The sequence below is a fragment of the Lithobates pipiens genome, unplaced genomic scaffold (assembly GCF_037356315.1).
Source record: "Lithobates pipiens isolate NorthernLeopardFrog02 unplaced genomic scaffold, aLitPip1_a1.2 Scaffold_8, whole genome shotgun sequence".
Classification (NCBI taxonomy): domain Eukaryota; kingdom Metazoa; phylum Chordata; class Amphibia; order Anura; family Ranidae; genus Lithobates; species Lithobates pipiens.
In genome coordinates this window covers 459,514,184-459,533,762 of record NW_027507903.1, presented here as the reverse complement: position 1 = coordinate 459,533,762, position 19,579 = coordinate 459,514,184, and the positions used below count along the sequence as shown (strand labels likewise).

The following is a 19,579-nucleotide window of genomic DNA, read 5'->3' as shown; positions in this document are numbered from 1 at the left end:
AAGGAACCCCTAGCAACCTCTGGAGGAACCCTGGTTGAGAATCACTGATTTATTGTTTGCTGTTAAATCTTATTTGCATTTTAGTTTATTTTAATTTTATTTGCATCAGGTTTTTCCCGACATGGGAACCTCCTCCCAACTCACTCTGGCATTAATTTTTTATTCTTGCTATATTTGATGTAATCTGTACATATTGCCGTGAGTCACACCTCAGTTTTTCTGGGAGAGTCCCTTGCTCGATTGTAACTTGCCATTTCTTTGAAGCGCATGAGTGAGTACTCACCATTTGCGTTGCGTTGTTCTTTTTTTTTTGTCTATTTGTTATATTGTTCATTTTAATAAACAGATAAAAAGAAAAGTAAGCCAAACAAAAGATATTATATTTGATAGTTTAAAGAATCTTTAAAAAGACAGTGGATTCCTTAGAAATAAACAGACAGGCGCACATACACATGCTCTCAAAAATACTGACGAATCAATCCAGGCCAGGAATTCCCATCTGAGTCAGTGTAGTTGGATTTGCATATATGGCCAGCAAGGAACCATAAAACGGATACTGCTCATAATGGTCCCTGAGGAAATCATGTTCTGCTTTTTTTTTTTTTTTTTTACTACGAATTACGTTGCTAAGAAATGGTTACAGGGATTTCTCGTGTTCAGAGGTCATAGTGGGGTAGCCAAGCAAGGGAACAGGATGTCATGAGTTAGATGAGGCTTGAGGGAAAACATCATGGATGGTAAGTCACCTGATCTAGGGCAGAGCAAAGCTACTACGTATGATTGCATGAAGATTTTGTAGAGTAACTGCTGAATAAAACTCATTATTAGCATAAACGCTATAGCTTTTGTTTCCCTGTATTTTTATTGGATGAATCCATTTGTGACGGTATACTTAGCCACGGTTGTACTATCTGGGAATGCCCTCTTAGATTAAAGATTACAATTGAGATTTTTCATGATTTCTTTGTAATTACACAGATAAGTAATGGCACCTATCAATCTCTTTCTTACTGGTGGACTAAACCTGGATTTAAAGTAGATCTGAACTTAAAAATTGAAGATTTACTATGGTTTAACAAACATCTAGGAATGTATGATGATCCTAAACGTTATTTTTGGAAAAAATAACCTTTATTTGAAATTCCACCTGGAAAATAGCAGTATACTTCCTAGAATGTGAGATTGCTTGGGCACTCCTGTACCTACAGCCTCATAGCTGACTGTGATATCTGCAGTGTGAGATCTAATGCACTGCTGCTTCTGACTGTAGTCCCCTGAGGTTTGCAGTGAGATTTGCTTTGCATGGACAAAACACACATTTGCTTTAAAGTGGAAGTAAACCCGTAGATTTAAACAGTTAAAAAAAAAAGGCATGCTGGGAATGCTAACTGCACATTGGCTGTGCTCTCAGCCAAACTATCAAACCGTCCAATGGCTGGTGTCATAACGAATCACATGTGCATAGCAGTTGAAGATTAAACAGAGGCAAAGATGGCAGCTTCCTTGGCTGAAAACGATAAGGGAGATTACTTCCACTTTAAGGCTGGGTTCACACTGAAGCGATGCGGGAACGCCGCAAATCCGCTGCGTTTTCCCGCATCGCATGCCTCCCGCCGGCAGTTCACACTGCCCTATGCGGACTGCTGGGAGTGTCAGTGAAACCTTAATGACACCCCCAGATCAGTTCGCATATCGCAGTGCGATCTGCAAACTCAGACAGGAATCGGATCGCATGGTGTGAACACCCATGCAATCCGATTCTGCTGCGGACCAAAAAAAGTGTCCCGTGCGAGTTTGCGGCGGGTGCGATGCGAATTCAGCCATACTATCTGTATGGCTGAACTTGCATCGCACATAGATCGGATGTGATTTGCACTGCAGTGCGGTGAGAATCACATCCGGTTCTCGCTGCCGCAGCGGTGTGAACCCAGCCTAAAACAAACATGTTTTGGTCCTCTTGTTTATTTTCTGCAACCTTCATTGGTTTGCAACTTTAGGGCCCTGGGTTGTAATCTCAGCTAGAACACTACCCGGGTTTGTATGTTCTGCCTATCTGAGACAAAAAAAATCACAAAAAGGATACTGCACCAAAATAAATGTAGTCATTAAATTGGGCTGAAAATTACAACAATACAGTGCATGTCCCATAGACCCACACTGGGCGGCCCTAGCTTACCTACAGAGGATAAAATAAGTAAGTATTATAGTATGACACGTTACCATTTTTTTAGGTAAATACATTTCTAAAGGTGCTACTGACATCACATGTCGATAACAACCCATGCAATTTATGCAATCCATGCATACAAAGAAACCAAAACAAATACGTTCAGAAATTAAGTTACGGTATGTGTAATAAAATGGAATGGCTGGCACAAAGAGCTTACATACAATCTAAGGTCCCTAACTCATCCACACATACTAGGGCCAATTTAGACAGCTTAAAGTGGTTATCAAGTCTATTTAGTAAAAATAATTAACATTTTATACTTACCTGCTCTATGAAATGATATTGCACAGAACGGCCCCAAACCTCCTATTCTAGGGTCCCTTGCCGTTGCTCTGGCTCCTCCTGTTTTGTGTGCACCACCATAGCCAGCCACGTGGTATGGGGGCGCATGTGCGTGCTCTATTGTAACCCAAGCATCCATAGACACACTTTGCTAGTCCCCACCCTCACTCCTCACAGGATTTGATTGACAGGAGCAGGATAAAATGACTCCCGTTGTTGTCTCTTTGTCCTGTGAAGGGAAAGAGACCAGCGCTGCTACAGATGGGCACAATGTTGGATTGAGAAAAGACTTAGGTAAATATAAGGGAGGTGAGGGAGCAATACACATGATGGGACAATTTTTACCTTAATGCAGGGAATGGTCAAATTTTGAGAGCAATGAAAGGACAGGGGTCCTGCAAATGAGTGAAATGGGGCTAAAAAAGGAGAGTATGTCCAGGTAGAAATGTTACAAGTAGACAGTAGGCAATTTCTACTTCCAAATAGCTAATATGCAAATACGCAGTTGAAATACATAACTGAGCTATTTAACCTGCCAAAGGATCTGTATTATCGTAATGATCCAGACACCCCCTTTCAGACAGTAACACTCCCGTTTCCTGGTTCAACTTTTCTCTGTCTTCAGTACAATCAAAGAACTATGGACTAGAATCACCACAGAGAAGCTATACAAAAAACTGTAAGTTGAATAAAGAGATAGTGGAGTCCACTTTCGGTCAGCATGACCTGGGTGTGTGAATCATAAGGCTGACCTAAATTACAATTCCTAATGCATGTATTTCAACTTTTGTGTATTTCAACCGTAATCAGCCATTATTTTTTTCATAGAATGTTACTTTAGTGCAAATGGCTAAATTAATACTTTGAAATTGTGGATGAGTATGCACTAATTGTGTTATAAAGGAATTGCAATATGCTTTGTATTGTGCTTTTACGTGTTTTGTACAGTGTCATGTTGCAATGGAATTGTAATGTTTGACACATATTCTTACATAGGCCAGAAGAATACTTCAATGTGACCATTTATATTGGCCGTATACATCTCAGTTTTGCCATGAAGTGTGAAGGTTTTCATGAGCCACCAATAGTTTTAATCATCCCCATTTTTAAAGCGATATGTGCAAAAAGTGCAATTACCCATTAAGCTCCCCTTCGCTGACCAATCGAATCCATCCTCCCCGTATGCATTGTTACTTCAATCTGACGGCCGTAGATACACCGCTTGTTTACGTCCAATGCTGCAAGTCTTCAGTCTCTTGACCACACTTGTGCATTACATCCGTATGGAATTCAATGGGGCTGTGCCCCAAATATCTTTTGCCCTCAAGAAATGTCTCAATAGAACTTTATTGTGCAGGCATGGCACTGGCAGGACACTAAATACTGTGGCGCTGGATGTAAACAAACAGCTGAGCCCTTCAGTAGTCAGATAGAGGTAAATATATTTCTGGAGAAGAAAACGGTGGGTTAGGTTAGGTCAGGGAGGGGGAGCTTAAGCTATAAGTGCAGTTTGTTTTATCCTTTAAGTCAGTGGTTTCCAAATTGCAGACTGTGGGCTTAATGTGGTCCTTTGTTTGCCTTTATCCGGCCCTTGAGGCACTATTCTTCACACAGATACACGACACAGTTTCTCCCACTGACACCAACAGTGGGCCATTGTTCTTCCCATAGACACCAACTAAGGGATATTATTCCTCCCAGTTTCCTCTCATCCACAATGGGACACTGTTCCTCCAACTGAAACCACCAATGGGACACCCTACTGATACCAACAAAGGGACACTATTCCTCCCACTAATACCAATTATGGGGCACTATTCCTCTTCCTACTGACCAGAGGAGTTATGTTTTTTTTTTTTTTTTACATTCACTGACAGCCAAGCATGAGGCATTGTTTACTCCTTTCAATGGTGAAGCATTTTCTACTCCCACTGTCCACAGTCAGGTCCCCCTAAAGTCTTAAAGTGTCACTAAACCCCCATCATAAAAAAACTTTCAATGAATGTTGCATTACATGCTGTTTATACTCATTCAGTCACTATGAGATTCGTTTTCTGTATTCTGCAAAAAACCTGGTTGATCCTGCTGTTCTCTATCTCCCCCTTCTGTTCAAGTACCCAATTCAGATTTTGCAGAGCAGTGTTGGCAGCTCTGCTCATGCTCAGATTTCAGTGCGTTTCTATGCTGAGCATTTCCTCCCTATCACATCTGAGCAGCCCATGTGACACAGCTTGTGATTGGCATAAATCTGCCCAACACCATGGTATTAGCAAAAAACAATAAAGATTTCAAACAAAATTTTTTATAGCAATTTAAAACAGTTTATTGACATTAATGATTTTTTTTTTTTTACTCTGTGTTCCAAAGGCTGTTTTTTGCTTTCATTTTGAACCCGTGACCAGCAGCAGGGGACTAGAAGCTCCTCCTGCTTATGTCTCCAATGCCGACAAGCTGGGAAAGAGCGGGGCCATGTGACAGCTCTATGAAAAAGGTCCTTAGATGTTTTTTTTTATTAAATAATTACAGTGCTATCATTGCTATCATCCACATACAGAAATAGAAGGGACAATGTAAGTTAAACAGTGGCGGGTGTTAGCGTTAAAACTTTACTGCTGTTATAGCGGTGCTTTTTGGCTGCTAGCGGGGCGCATTTAACCCCTGCTAGCGGCCAAATAAAGGGTTAATAGCGCCCATGTTGCAGGGCTGCCAAACCACTTTGCAGGCGCTTTGGCAGCGCTGCCCATTCATTTCAATGGGCAGGGGCGGGCGGTGGAGGAGTGGTTTATACAGAGCTCCCACATCGCCCAAAAGATGCTGCTCACAGGACTGTTTTCCCAGTCCTGCAAGCGCACAGCCCCAGTGTGAAAGCACTCGGGCTTTCACACAGTGGTGGCTTGAGAAGCGCTTTTCAGGTGCTATTTTTAGTGCTAAAACGCCTGAAACGCATCCCAGTGTGAAAGGGGTCAAACTGTCATTTTTAATGGCGCTAGGAAACAGATGACAGCTTGGGTCATAGGTCACGTGACTGAAAGTTTATGGAATGCTCTTAAGGCCACTTTCACACTTGTGCAACTTGTCCTGCGACTTGGAACTGCAAAGTCACATGACAAGTCGTACCCCATGATTTCCAATCATATATGTGGGACCTCAAGTCGCCACTGACTTCAACGTAGTCCCTGTACTACTTTGGTTCGACTTTGATGCGCGTTAAGGTCCATAGACCTCAAGTTTACACAGGCATGCCCTGAAACCGTGACAAATCGCAGCCTCAAAATCGTGGCAAAATCGCCAGACTTTCAAGTCGCAGCAGTGTGAAAGGGGCCTAAATTGACAACAAAAATGTCAAAAATATGGCCAGTATAGCTGTGTATAGGAAAATATTCCCCCAGAGACCAGAAAACCCAGCAACAGTACATTACAAGGTAGTTTATGTAAAAGCAGCTCTAATAACATTCATGGTTGGATACACAAGTGTTTCAGAGGAATATCAAATCAGAGGACATTCAAAATGAAGGTAGTAAAGCAGGTCGGCAATATTTTCCTCTGCACAGAAAACTCGCTCTCCAGCGTTTTGCCTACAATAACAGAGCCTATTATATCAACTTCAAATACAATATCTCATTTTTGTATGCAGTAACCTGAACTTCAAAATACATGATTGTGAATATTCTAAGTAAAGGCAATTAAATGATGTACGTTTTTTATTTTTTTATTTTAATTTTAAAGTTTATTTAAATATACATTACTAACTGCTACTTTATATAAACCAGTTAATGATTTAGATCTACTTCTAAATACCCCAAGCAAAGTGAATGTGTAAAGTGCAGTAAGTCTAGTCATAAAATGTATATTAACCACTTAAAGGAGAAGTCCAGCTTGAGCTTGTTTGGCTGGACTTCTCCTGTGGGTCACAGGACAGCAATTCGTTTTGAACTCCTGTGACCTGTTTTCAGCAGAGAGCGGTCTTAAAGTGGTTCTGCACTCAAAATACAACATTTGCCCATTCTGTTGCCTATAGTTAATATATCTCATAATGCCACCTGTTTTTTTTTTTTGATTCACCTACCTTTTGTAATCTTCAGTACTTTATTTCAAACCCCTGCGGCGATGGGCGGTCTCTTGCGGGGATCAGCGTAATTTCCTGTTGGAGATCACAGGAGACAGTGCGGCTAATGCACCCGACATCTCGCGAGATTTCGGGTGCTACAGCCGACATCTCGCGAGATTTCGGGTGCTACAGCCAACATCTCGCGTGATTTTGGTAATTACAGCCGAGATCTCGCGAGATCTCGGCTGTAATTACCAAAATCACGCGAGATGTTGGCTGTAGCACCCGAAATCTCGCGAGATGTCGGCTGTAGCACCCGAAATCTCGCGAGATGTCGGGTGCATTAGCCGCACTGTCTCCTGTGATCTCCAACAGGAAATTACGCTGATCCCCGCAAGAGACCGCCCATCGCCGCAAGAGACCGCCCATCGCCGCAGGGGTTTGAAATAAAGTACTGAAGATTACAAAAGGTAGGTGAATCAAAAAAAAAAAACAGGTGGCATTATGAGATATATTAACTATAGGCAACAGAATGGGCAAATGTTGTATTTTGAGTGCAGAACCACTTGAAGTCCACTCTCTGCTGATGTCACTGGAATCAGTCCAGGCACCATGACATCCTGACAATAAAGTCTGGATCTGCCAGGTGCCAAGATTGCTAGAAAATTACTTAAAGGGGTTGTAAAGCTTTGTTTTTTATTTTCTAAATAGGTTCCTTTAACCTAGTGCATTTTTGCTTCACTTATCTTTTCATTCGATTTCCCTTCTAAATGTTTTTTTTCTTTGTCTGAATTTTTCACTTCCTGTTTCTCCTCAGTAAACTTCACACCATCTTCCGAGCGGTGTTTAGTCAGCCTGAACAGCTTACTGAGGAGGAACAAGAAGTGAGAAATTCAGACAAAGAAAACAAAGAAAAAAAACATTTAGAAGGGAAATCGAAGGAAAAGGTAAGTGAAACCAACAATGCACTAGCTTAAAGGAACCTATTTAGAAAATAAAAAACAAGCATTTACAACCTCTTTTAAACCCCCAACCATTATATATATCTTTATTTAGACACCCTAGAGAATAAAATAGCCGTTGTTGCAATATTTTATATCTCACCAATTTTTGGGGAAAAAATACACTTTTTTGAATTTAAAAATAAGAAAACAGTAAAGTTAGCCCAATTTTTTTTTTTATATTGTGAAAGACAATGTTACACCGAGTAAATTGATACCCAACATATCATTGCTTCAAAAATACTGAGGTTATGGCAGCTACCTGCTGCCATAACAACAGTATTTAACGTAAATCGGAAGTGGTATTACTAAACCCAGGACCCTGCATTCACTATATCTGTCTCCCACTGTACGCAGAACATGGAAACGCAATAGTTTTAATAAATATAAACTGCTAAATACCTTTTCTCATCAGCAGTATATAGCAGTTTTGTGACTTGTATCAGTGTCTGATAAAAGCTTGTAGGAGTTTTCTTTCTCCCCTGACCCTCTGTCTGGATAGTGCTGATCCCATGCACCCTCCCAAGAAAAAAAAACTCTCTAGCAATACACACCAAACTGAGCATGTGCAGCCTGCCCCCTAATGCTCTGTACTATCAGGAAATGGTCTGGAGTCAGTGGAAGAAGAAGAGAATCAGAGAGACAGGATCACACAGCCCTTTTATACAATGCAGAGGATTAACCTCTTAGGTTCCACAGTGAGTATAAAAAGCATGCTTTACTGCAAATAAAGACTGATTTTACTGTTGTGGGTTTAGTAACACTTTAGAGAAAATGTAAATCTAATCATTAAAATCTCATATAAGTTTTAAATAGGGGTGCAACAGATCAAAAAACTAATGGATCGCATTGTTCCTCGGATCACAGTCACGGATCAGATAATTTTTCGGATCAGCAAATAATAATTGAATTTACAAAAACCTGTGAAAATTCCACCACCATATAGTCCCCACTGTAATATCCACGTCATCTCCCCCTCTGTAATGGACATCTCCCCCACTGTAATATTGGCTGAGTGTGGCTGGGTACGGCTGGGCATGGCTGAGCATGGCTGGGTACAGCTGGGTATTACCGAGTATTGCAGAGTATGGCTGTGTATGGCAGAGTAAGGCTAGGTATGGCGGAGTATTGGCAGAGTATTGGCAGGGTATTGCAGAGTATTGGCTGGGTATTGCAGAGTATTGGCATAGTATGGCAGAGTATTGGCAGGGTATTGCAGAGTATTAGCAGGGTATGGCAGAGTATTGGCAGGGTATGGTAGAGCATTGGCATGGTACTGCAATTGTCACAGAGCAGCACTGTGGGCACTACAGACCCAGCCCACAGCGCTGCTGCCATCCGATCTCATATCATGACATGACGCCGGTTTGTTTACAAGTAATCGCTCCGTCATTTGATGGAGCGATCACATTGTAAACGGCCGCCAGGTGTACAAAGATGGCCGCCGCTCTGGAGCTAGGCCAAAGCCGCAGACTATCCTAAGGCCAAGGCAGCAGAGGGCTTCATGGATTGCAGCGTGTGCCGATCCGAACCGGGTGACCCGTTTGGATCACGGATCAGGGACAATCTGTTGCACCCCTAGTTTTAAAGCCCAACTCCAGGCATATTTTCTCTATGTGCTAGCTTCTGTAGCTTCTGTGGTATGTAGTAGCTTGGTAGCTTCTGTGGTATGTAGTATCTTCTTTTGCTGTAGTAGCAGTACCAGAGAATGTCCCCTCAAAATAACTCAACACACAGCCTTTAATGACTAAACCGCTGGCAACAAAAGTGAGTACACCCCTAAGTGAAAATGTCCAAATTGGGCCAATGTTTTGTGTGGCCACCATTATTTTCCAGCACTGTCTTAACCCTCTTGGGCATGGAGTTCACCAGAGCTTCACAGGTTGCCACTAGAGTCGTCTTCCACTCCTTCATGACGACATAACGGAGCTGGTGAATGTTAGCGACCTTGCGCTCCTCCACCTTCTGTTTAAGGATGCCCCACAGATGCTCAATAGGGTTTAGGTCTGGAGACATGCTTGACCAGTCCATCACCTTTACCCTTAGCTTATTTAGCAAGGCAGTGGTCCTCTTGGAGGTGTGTTTGGGGTTGTTATCATGATGGAATACTGCCCTGTGACACAGTCTCTGAAGGGAGGGGATCATGCTCTGCTTCAGTATGTCACAGTACATGTTGGCATTCATGGTTCCCTCAATGAACTGTAGCTCCCCAGTGCCGGCAGCACTCATGCAGCCCCAGACCATGACACTCCCACCACCATGCTTGACTGTAGGCACACACTTACAAAAAGAGAGAGTCGCCCTGGGACTTTAAATGAGGTGGTCACAATTAGTAGGCACACACTTGTCTTTGTACTCCTCAACTGGTTTCTGCCACACACGCTTGACACCATCTGAATCAAATAAGTTTATCTTGGTCTCATCAGACCACAGCACATGGTTCCAGTAAATCCATGTCCTTTGTCTGCTTGCCTTCAGCAAACTGTTTGCGGGCTTTCTTGTGCATCATCTTTAGAAGAGGCTTCCTTCTGGGACGACAGCAGTGCAGAACAATGTGATGCAGTGTGCGACGTATGATCTGAGCACTGACAGGCTGACCCCCCCCCCCCCCCTTCAACCTCTGCAGCAAGGCTGGCAGCACTGATACGTATATTTGTCAAATGCAACCTCTGGATATGACGCTGAGCACATGCAACCAACTTCTTTGGTCGACCATGGCGAGGCCTATTCTGAGTGGAACATGTCCTGTTATACCGCTCTATGGTTTTGGCCACTGTGCTGCATCTTCTTATAGCCTAGGCCAGTGATGGCGAACCTTGGCACCCCAGATGTTTTGGAACTACATTTACCATGATGCTCATGCACTCTGCAGTGTAGTGGAGCATCATGGGAAATGTAGTTTCAAAACATCAGGAGTGCCAAGGTTCGCCATCACTGGCCTAGGCCATCTTTATGTAGAGCAACAATTCTTTTTTTTTCAGATCCTCAGAGAGTTTTTTGCCATGAGATGCCATGTTGAACTTCCAGTGACCAGTATGACTGAGTGAGAGCGATAACACCAAATTGAACACACCTGCTCCTCATTCACACCTGAGACCTTGTAACACTAACAAGTCACATGACACCGGGGGGATGGCTAATTGGGCCCAGTTCGGACATTTTCAATTAGGGGTGTACTCACTTATGTTGCCAGTGGTTTAGACATTAATGGCTGTGTTTTTAGTTTTTTTGAGGGGACAGAAAATTTACACTGTTATACAAGCTGTACACTCACTACTTTACATTGTAGCAAAGTGTCATTTCTTCAGTGTTGTCACGTGAAAAAATATAATAAAATATTTACAAAAATGAGAGGGGTGTAATCACTTTTGTGAGATCCTGTACCTGCTCTGTGCAATGGTATTGAACAGAGCGATCCCTTGCCTCCTCTTCTGGAATCCCCTGCTAGTATGGTCCCCTCCTCCTCCTCTCCAAGTGTCCCTCATAGCAAGCTGGCTGCTGTGGGGGCACTTGAGCGGGCTCGCTCTAAAAGCCAGGCTGTGTGCTTCCATAGACACACACAGTGTGGCTTGGCAACGCCCTTGATCCTGTTAAATTTTTTTTAAATTTGCAGCTTTCATTTACTAATTATACATCAATAATATATGGTGTCCCAGCTGTGAAGGTCTTAGTTCAGGCATTTCCTGTTATAGGGTGACAATGTTCTGTCCCTGTCTGCCAACTGTGCTTCTTTGTTGTCATTCTGTCACCCGAGCATCCAAGGGAGACTATGAATGGCTGTTTTACCACACATTAGGCAGGCATGGTGCAATGCTGTCACCATCAGGAAACCTGCCCTGGGAAATTCTATGCAGCCATCACTGGAGTGCATACAGGCAGGATCTGGCTGCAAGAGATCAACAGCACTGAAATGCAACAAAGAATCGAAAAATAGTAGAAACAAGTATTTTTATAAATATATTTATTGCAATTGGCTATAATCTACAATGCTTCGGCAAACTAAACTAAATCTATTTAGGTTTTGCATCTTTTTGAAAGAGACAAAGGAGTTGATTTACTAAAAGAGAGTGCAAAATCTGGTGCAGTTGTGCATGGTAGCCAATCTGCTTCTAACTTCAGCTTGTTCAATTAAAGTGGTTGTAAACCCTTACAAACTACGTTGACCTACAGGTAAGCCTAGATTAAGGTTTACCTGTAGGTCCAAGAAATATCTTCTAAACCTACACGGTTTAGGAGATATTTACAAAAAGACAGGCACCGCTGTCTACGGCGCATGCGCCGTAGACAGCGCCACGCAGGCACACTGAGCATGCCGCTGCTAACGGCGATATGCGCGGGAGTGACGTCAACGCTGCTGCGGCGCTGTGAGTGGTCGGAGCAGCGATACCCGGAAGAAGATGGATGCTCCGTGCTACAGGGGATAGCGGTGACATCGCTAGCTCCTGTGTCAGGTAAGTGACACATAATGGGCTACTATGTGATACATTTGCAGGGAGACAAAGAGGAAGTAAACCCATCGGGGTTTACGTCCTCTTTAAGTTTGTCAGCAAAAACTGGAAGCTGATTGGTTTCTATGCAGAGTTGCACCAGATGTTGCACTCTCCAGATTTTCAAAATAACCCCTAAGGGCACTTTCATATTGGTTTACTTCAAAACTGCCTGTAAAACGCCTATGCGTTTTTGTTTTTTAGCTCCCCAAACATGCTCCAAAGATGCTGCAAGCAGGACTATTTTCCCCACAATGAAAGTGCATCGCCCCAGTGTAAAAACCTTCTTTGTTTTTAAAGGAAAGCCTTTTTCTTGAGCTTTTCAAGAGCTTTTTTTTTTTTTGAAGTGTGAAGGGGTCTTAACTGTTGTTAGGACATAAGTGGATTAATCAAATGTTTTTTCAGTTGAAATCTCCTAAATCTTTCCATATCATAATTGAGCAGTTAAAGTGGTTGTAAACCCTTACAACCAACTTTGACCTACAGGTAAGCCTAGATTAAAGCTTATCTGTAGGTCCAAGAAATATCTACTAAACCTACACGGTTTAGGAGATATTTACCCGAAGACAGCCACCGCTGTCTACGGCGCATGCGCCGTAGACAGCGGCGCGCAGGCGCACTGGGCAGGCCGCAGATCGCGGCGATATGCCGCGAGTGTCGGCTCCCGTGCGAATGCGCGGGAGTGACATCATCGCGGCTCTGGCGAATCACAGCACCGGAGCAGCGAGACCCAGAAGTCGCTCCGGAATACATGGCAGCGGCGAAGAGGAAGACGGAGGACCGCTTCGGGGGCTTCGTTCTCAGGCAAGTTATTCATAATGAGCTAGTATGCTGTGTGTGAAAGGGCCATAAAATATTCTTTTTTTTTTTTGCCTTTACTTCCTCTTTTAAGCAAACATTAAAATGCATTTGGTATTTAGTGTAACTGCAACTTCTGGACAAAACCAACAAACTAAGTATTGCAGAGGACACATACGTATATCCTTAGTTAAATTTTTCGAAAGAGTTCTAAGTAAAAGACCTTAGCAGCTGAAGAGTAGCTTTAAAAAAATGTTTTCATTGCACTGGAATTTCAACAGAGACATCTTTCTGAGCTCATCATTGAAGGAATTAGGTAACAGGCATGGTACACAGACTGACAAGCTCGGCACTGTCAGCCCGCCTATTGACAAGCTCTGCACTGACATTCCAGTTTGTAATATCTGAGAAGTAAAATCGATAGTAAGCAAAATATAATAAAGTTTAACAAAAAAAAAATGAAGAGACTTAAGATATGCAATAACCATAATAGCCCAATAAGAATAAGCCTTAAGCAGTTGCCCCGACAGTGCCACATTAGTGAATCTTATGCCTACTTATAGTGGGAAAAGCCTATCTACACACAGGATTATGCTCAGAAGCCTCCACTACAAATATATGATAATGGTGTCACCAGTAAACTCTTATGTTCTCACTATGCTGGGTCTCTGATGACCTAACCTCGCCAGCGGGTGTTACACTCCTGGAAGTAGCTCGGGAAGTAGCAGCCTGTCACATTTCACATGATTTCTTCTTTTAAATGACAATAAGAGCCACTTGACAGCACTATGTTGAGAACCTCAGGTCACAATGCCCCGATGTTTTCAATGTGCCATATCGGTGAATTGATAAGATCTAAACTTCAACAAATCTGCTGCATACAGGAGCTTATACTAGGACCAATAAAGTTGTAAACAGACATATTTCTGAACATAGGCAGGAGATTATATAGTATATCAAAAGGGGAGATTTCTCTTTACTTCCTTTCCTATAGACACAGCAGCAAGTAGGAGGAAACCTTTTCAAAGTGAGGGAAATCCTCTCTGACAGTTGTCGTTAAAACAGGTATCCCAGTTGGAAGATTCCCCCTCTATTTTTGTTCTGGGTGTAACTCAGAAATGTGGATTTTCCATCATATTCTGACCCATTGACGATGGTCACCAAGACAAAGAAATAGGATGTGTCTCCTTAGCGGTGACAAAGACAGTATAAAAAAATGGGGGAAAAAAAACCTCAACATGCAGCGAAAGCCAGCACTCAAATTAAGTACAAGTCGAGATTTTCACTCATGTCCCATATCAAAATCTGGTTCTGGGTGAACCCCGACCCCCTTTATTATAGAACTGGCTGCTGCGTCCCTGAAATGTCGTTGTTTTTTTTCTGGTATGGAACTTGAGTGAAATTTTCCAGTTGGACCTTATTTGAGTGCTAAATTTCTCTGCATTTTGAAGGTCCTGTGAGCAGCGACACAGACAGCATAACCTCATTTATGGCTCAGAAGTCTATATGGTATCTGATTCTCTAGCAATAAAAAAATGGACAGGGGTTCTATACCCTCAGCCCTCTGTCTAAAACCCCCCAAAAAATGTGTGAAAGGGCCGTAAAATATTCATTTTTGATTGTCTGCTGTGGGAAACAATGCATAGTGCAAATTATTGCCGCAGAAATTATGGCTAGTGCGCATACATATAGGTAGCGTATTGCATGTACGTGTGTGTGTGTGTGTGTGTGTGTATATATGTATATATATATATATATATATATATATACACACACACACATACATTTATATAGCCACAAATACACATAATCCATCCTCTCATAACAGATGAAAATCAATTTTCCATACCAGCGACAGGTACATTCATCTTTGTTGCACTGCCATAATTACAGTGGACTAAGATGAATTGCATATATTGTAGTTACCATGGCTGTCTGCTGCAGAATGCTGTGTGTAGCTGGAGGATAGAGGAGGAAAGAGGGGAGAAGGAGAAAGAATATTTACCGACTTGTACTTACTGAGCTCTGCAATACTTCCCACACGTGTGGCAAGCAAAGACTGCTCTATAGTCCTCAGTTCTGATTGGCTAAACATCTGTACATCACCTGGTTTATTGGGTCTTTGGTGCTCTCTATGGAGGTTCAAACTGTCTGGAAGGCAGAGGACTCCTGAAAATACAAAACCAAAAGAAATAAGATTGCTGCACTCTTAGCCTTACAAGTATATAAGGTCATCTATTTATGGTCAAGGGCTGGTTGCCCACTTAAAGGGTAGTAACCGAGACATCACGTTTGGGTGAAGATCGGTGGGTTGAGTCATCCACTGGCTTCTTGCATCTATTCCAGTCAGTTTCCAGGTCTTCCTACCCTCCAGAGCCATTAGGAGAATTGAGGGAGGTCTCCATTTTCCCATAGCTTTCTCAAAAGGTGAAGGAAAAATTGGAAACCCCAGAGAGAATTTTATTATCCATTTTCAACGAGAGTGTGGGAAACTAACCCACAAGTGTACAGTAATAATAATAAATTATGGGGTTACCCTACCTATTTTCTGGTGTGGAAAAGCTTCAGGACTTCAGTGGCCTCCTCTTAAAGTGTATGTAGGCATACTAATAACATTTTGTTTTATTGGATCTAATAGGGGAAAGTTAGACTCTCTGCTAGCAAGGCTGTGAAGCTTTTCATTTATCCAGGTCTTGGTATACCTAGCAGTAATTAGTCACATTTAAATGGACTTATTCTGTAATGTTGTAGACATTTCTTAGCTTATCCAACCCACTTGTTCAGTTCCAATTATAAAAGACGTTGGATTATCTTTCGGACACTCATTGGAACTAAAGATGTGGCTTGGAGAAGCTACGAAACAAAATGTTACATTACAGAACAAGTCCAGTTAAATGTGACTACTCCTAGCTAAACCGTGCGTCAAGCTCTTATTGCTGTTTGTGTCCCCACTATAAAGATTCACCCCTTTATTTGTTCTGCTGGCCATTTTCAGATAGAAATACAAAATTTTAGAATTGTTACCAGAGCAAGAAATCAACCGGTAGGGGCAAATGTCCCAGTGAGAGCTGTTTAAGATGGGAATTCCCCTTACTTTGGAGAGATTCTCTTTTTTTCATGTTGTGTCTCCAGGTCAGGAAGTGAAGGGACATTTTTTTCCAGGACACAGACATCCGAAGAATTTTTTTTTTAAACTCAAGGCTAAAAATAAAAAAGTTTTGCCTATACACTTTAACAGCTCAACCTTTTGTGGCGCAAGAAAGCCAAGTTAACATGTTGAGTGGAAACAGTCCTGGAACAGCTGATTGGTGGAGTCCAATATGGAAAATAACCACTGTTCAGCCTAAAGGGAATCCGTATTGGGAAAATATAGTGGCTATTATTGCTGACTTCTTCTTCTCGACATGCTAGTTGCCTTATGAAAAAGGAAGCCCCTTTTAAATGAAATATTGCACTATGGACTGGTAGCAAACTCAACAGGGAGCTGTGCATGCCTCCTATATTGTTTAAGTAACCAGAAGCCCTAAAACGTGGGAAGGTCATTACTTGATCCAGTTTTAAAATGTGATTTCTGCTCTGACCCTCATACCAACGTCCTCACAATATTGAACAACAGAGGCTAGAGCAGCATAATGGATGAGCAATTGGAAAGGTTGATGCCAGAGTGCAAATCCTCCCATAGGTTTATATGGGCAATACATTTTTTTTGTGCTATCTGTAAAAGTTTCCCTTGTGTAGACATCCTGAGCCATCTGCTGAGCACTTGGATATGATGTTAGAAGCCCCAGAAGACTTAAGCTGGCCACAGCTGGGTTGGTTGTCCCTGATAAACCAGCCAAGATTCAAACCATCTACGGGCAGGCGAGTTGTACCCAAGTTGATACATTGATCGACTTGGGTACAACCAACATGTGAGATTTTTACATACGATTATTACCAGCGGCTTTAGTGTCTAGCAATAATCACTGTGTTCTCCCGGCAGAGACAGCTCCCCGCGCCTCCCACTGAGAAGCCACAATAGCTGCGTGGGAGGGATTACCCCATCAACACTGATTATGTTGATAGGGGAATAAAGCAACTTTCTTTCCAGCAACCCGTGGTTGCAGGAAAGAAAATGGCTTCATCTATGGCCTGCTTTAAAGACGTTATTCAAGTGACGCTCTAGCACCCACATAAGAGATTATGTAGGGATGGGAGGGACAAAAGAGTTGGACCAGCACAAACAGTAATTAGGCACCATAAGGCCCCTTTCACATGGGGCACATCCATTTTGACTATATGGGGAGATCAGATGAAAATGGACTTGCTGTATGTTTTCATCCGATCCCATCTGCCAGACGGATGGAAAATAGGACCCCTATCCACCTGGATTTGGCGGACCGGATCACATATCGGCGGATGTCAGTGGACCTGTCACCGCTGACATCTGTAACTCCATAGAGGTGAATGGAGTGTTTGATCAGGTCCGCCTGACATATATACAGACCTGATCAGACAGCATGTGTGAAAGGGGCCTAAGAAGAGAAGTGGCTATGACATGCAAGGAGGCTGGGAGCTGTGCTATAAAAATTTAAACCTTCTGTACTGTTATTTCCCCAACAAGTACAGGGGCACATTGCGGGCACATTGCTGCAAGTAAGAATTTAAAATTCTTGTTTTTTTGGTGACAGGGTCTTCTTAAGCGCTCCAGGTTTAGGGGCTTTAGCATTGTTCAGAAAAATGAAAACATTACATTCAGGGACCTGTTGGACCATGCTTTTAACCTAAAGTCAAGATTCTTGCTCATTCACAATAAGAGGCTTACTCAAACTCTGGGTTCCCTGGGAGAAACAGCAAGCCAGTGGGTGAGTCAGTTTACCAGTGTTTAACCATAAATGAAATATTTGTTCTAACTTAGCCTTTAAAATCTAATTTTTATTAACAGATTAATAATATGCATGCAATGACCTTATGAATAGACTTAAGTACTTATTAAAGGGTTATTTAATTATTAAACAGTGGAATAGAGAAATACTAGTGCTATTGCCTGAAACAGCCAATCAAATGTGAGCTTGCATTTCTAACATGTACAGGAAAACAAAATCTGAAATCTGATTGGTTGAAGTGGGCAATGCCTCCAGCTTTCATGAATAAGATCCATTGTTTGGCATTTGTTATTTTATCCACATTTCTGTAATTAGTACTTCAACCTTTGCGGCATTATACATATATTGTATATATATATATATATATATATATATATATATATATATATATATATATATATATATATATAGGCAAATGTTTTATTTTGATGGCGCTTAGTGCGTCTTTATGTCTTGATAAAGATAGGCCAGTGGAAATGTCAGACACAATAAAAATGTTGCTGTTTGCTTTAATTTGCCTACTACAAGATCTTTGAATGCCTCTTCAGCCGTTGGGCGCATTCATTGTTTAGCCCCAATGCATGGGACTTCAGTGTTTAAGTGCGGGCGAAGAGCAAAGATGTCCCATCCAGCTGCTGCTGGCAGCCTTTTGAACACTATGAGATTCTGAAAGTTGCTGTGGCTGGGCACTTAACTATATTAACTTTTGGGGTGGTATTAACCCTGGGACAATTGGCAGGAAAGGAAGAAGTCTGTTCTGTGTGTGTGTGTGTCTGTGTGTGTCTATCAATAAATATATATATATATATATATATATATATATATATATATATATATATATACTGTACACACATACACATAGGTATATACACACTGAATGTTTGTGGGCACCTGACTTGTTGGAAATCCCAAAAATGGATTTGTTCCTCCTCCTTCCCCTTGCCTTTGCAGCTATAATAGCCTTCAATCCTATGGGAAAACTATCCACAAGATTTTGGATTTTTGTCATTATGGACCTGGCTTTGTACACAGAGGCAAAGTCATGCTGGAACCAGAAAGGGCCTTCTTCAAACTATTGTACATTACTAGAAGTCTACAACTGTCTAAAATGTCTTCGTATATTGTAGTATTAACAGTATTGTACCCTTCACTGGATCACCTGAACTTAAAACTTGGAGGGGTGTTCACATACTTTTTTGCCATATGCATTCTGTATATTAAATGGACAATACCTGTGCTCCACTGTGCCCTGAGCCCTTAGTCTAACACAGGGTTTCTCAATCAGGGTTTCATAGAACCCTAGGGTTACTCCAGAGGTTGATAGGGGTTCCTTGAGAAATTAGCAATTTCCACCTCTCAGATACGTTCCCACTGACACCACTGATCTTATCAGCTATCTATAAGGGGGTAATTCTTCCCAATTACCACAAGTGTAAGGAGCATTCCTCCCACTGACCATCACACTAATATGTATCATGAATTGTAGATTCAAAGTCTCCATCCACGCTACAGGTGCAGGGGTCCATTGATATTTGCAGCATCTAAGTTGTTTATCGGAGTTTAATATGTTGTAATTCCCACCTACTCTGGATAAAATCTGTATATTTCAGGGTTTCTCAACCAGGATTCCTCCCGAGATTGTTTGGGGTGCCATAAGAAATGAGCATTTCTGCCTCTCACATACGTTCCCACTGACACTATTAATCTTTTTAGTTATCTGTAAGCCCTTGTACACACGGTGGGAGATTCCGTTGGAATGTTTCCTATCGGGACCGTTTTGTCGGATATTCCGACTGTGTGTGGTCTGCATCGGACTGTTTCCGTCGTAATATCTGACGGACCAACTTTTCCAACTTGCCGGTAAAATT

At 42.0% G+C, this 19,579-nt stretch overlaps 1 protein-coding gene across 2 annotated transcripts in view; it reads right to left on the bottom strand.

Annotated features, from left to right (window-relative positions):
- ABTB3 (ankyrin repeat and BTB domain containing 3) overlaps window positions 1-19,579 on the bottom strand; it is a 455,607-nt gene that overhangs the window by 236,398 nt on the left and 199,630 nt on the right. Inside the window, exon 2 of one of the 2 annotated variants that reach the window (XM_077468481.1) lies at window positions 14,866-15,015. The exons of the other annotated variant lie outside the window; for it this stretch is intronic. Within the exon in view, the coding sequence (XP_077324607.1) occupies window positions 14,866-15,015 (150 nt within the window). The remainder of the gene's footprint in view (window positions 1-14,865; window positions 15,016-19,579) is intronic. 2 annotated transcript variants of the gene reach the window in all.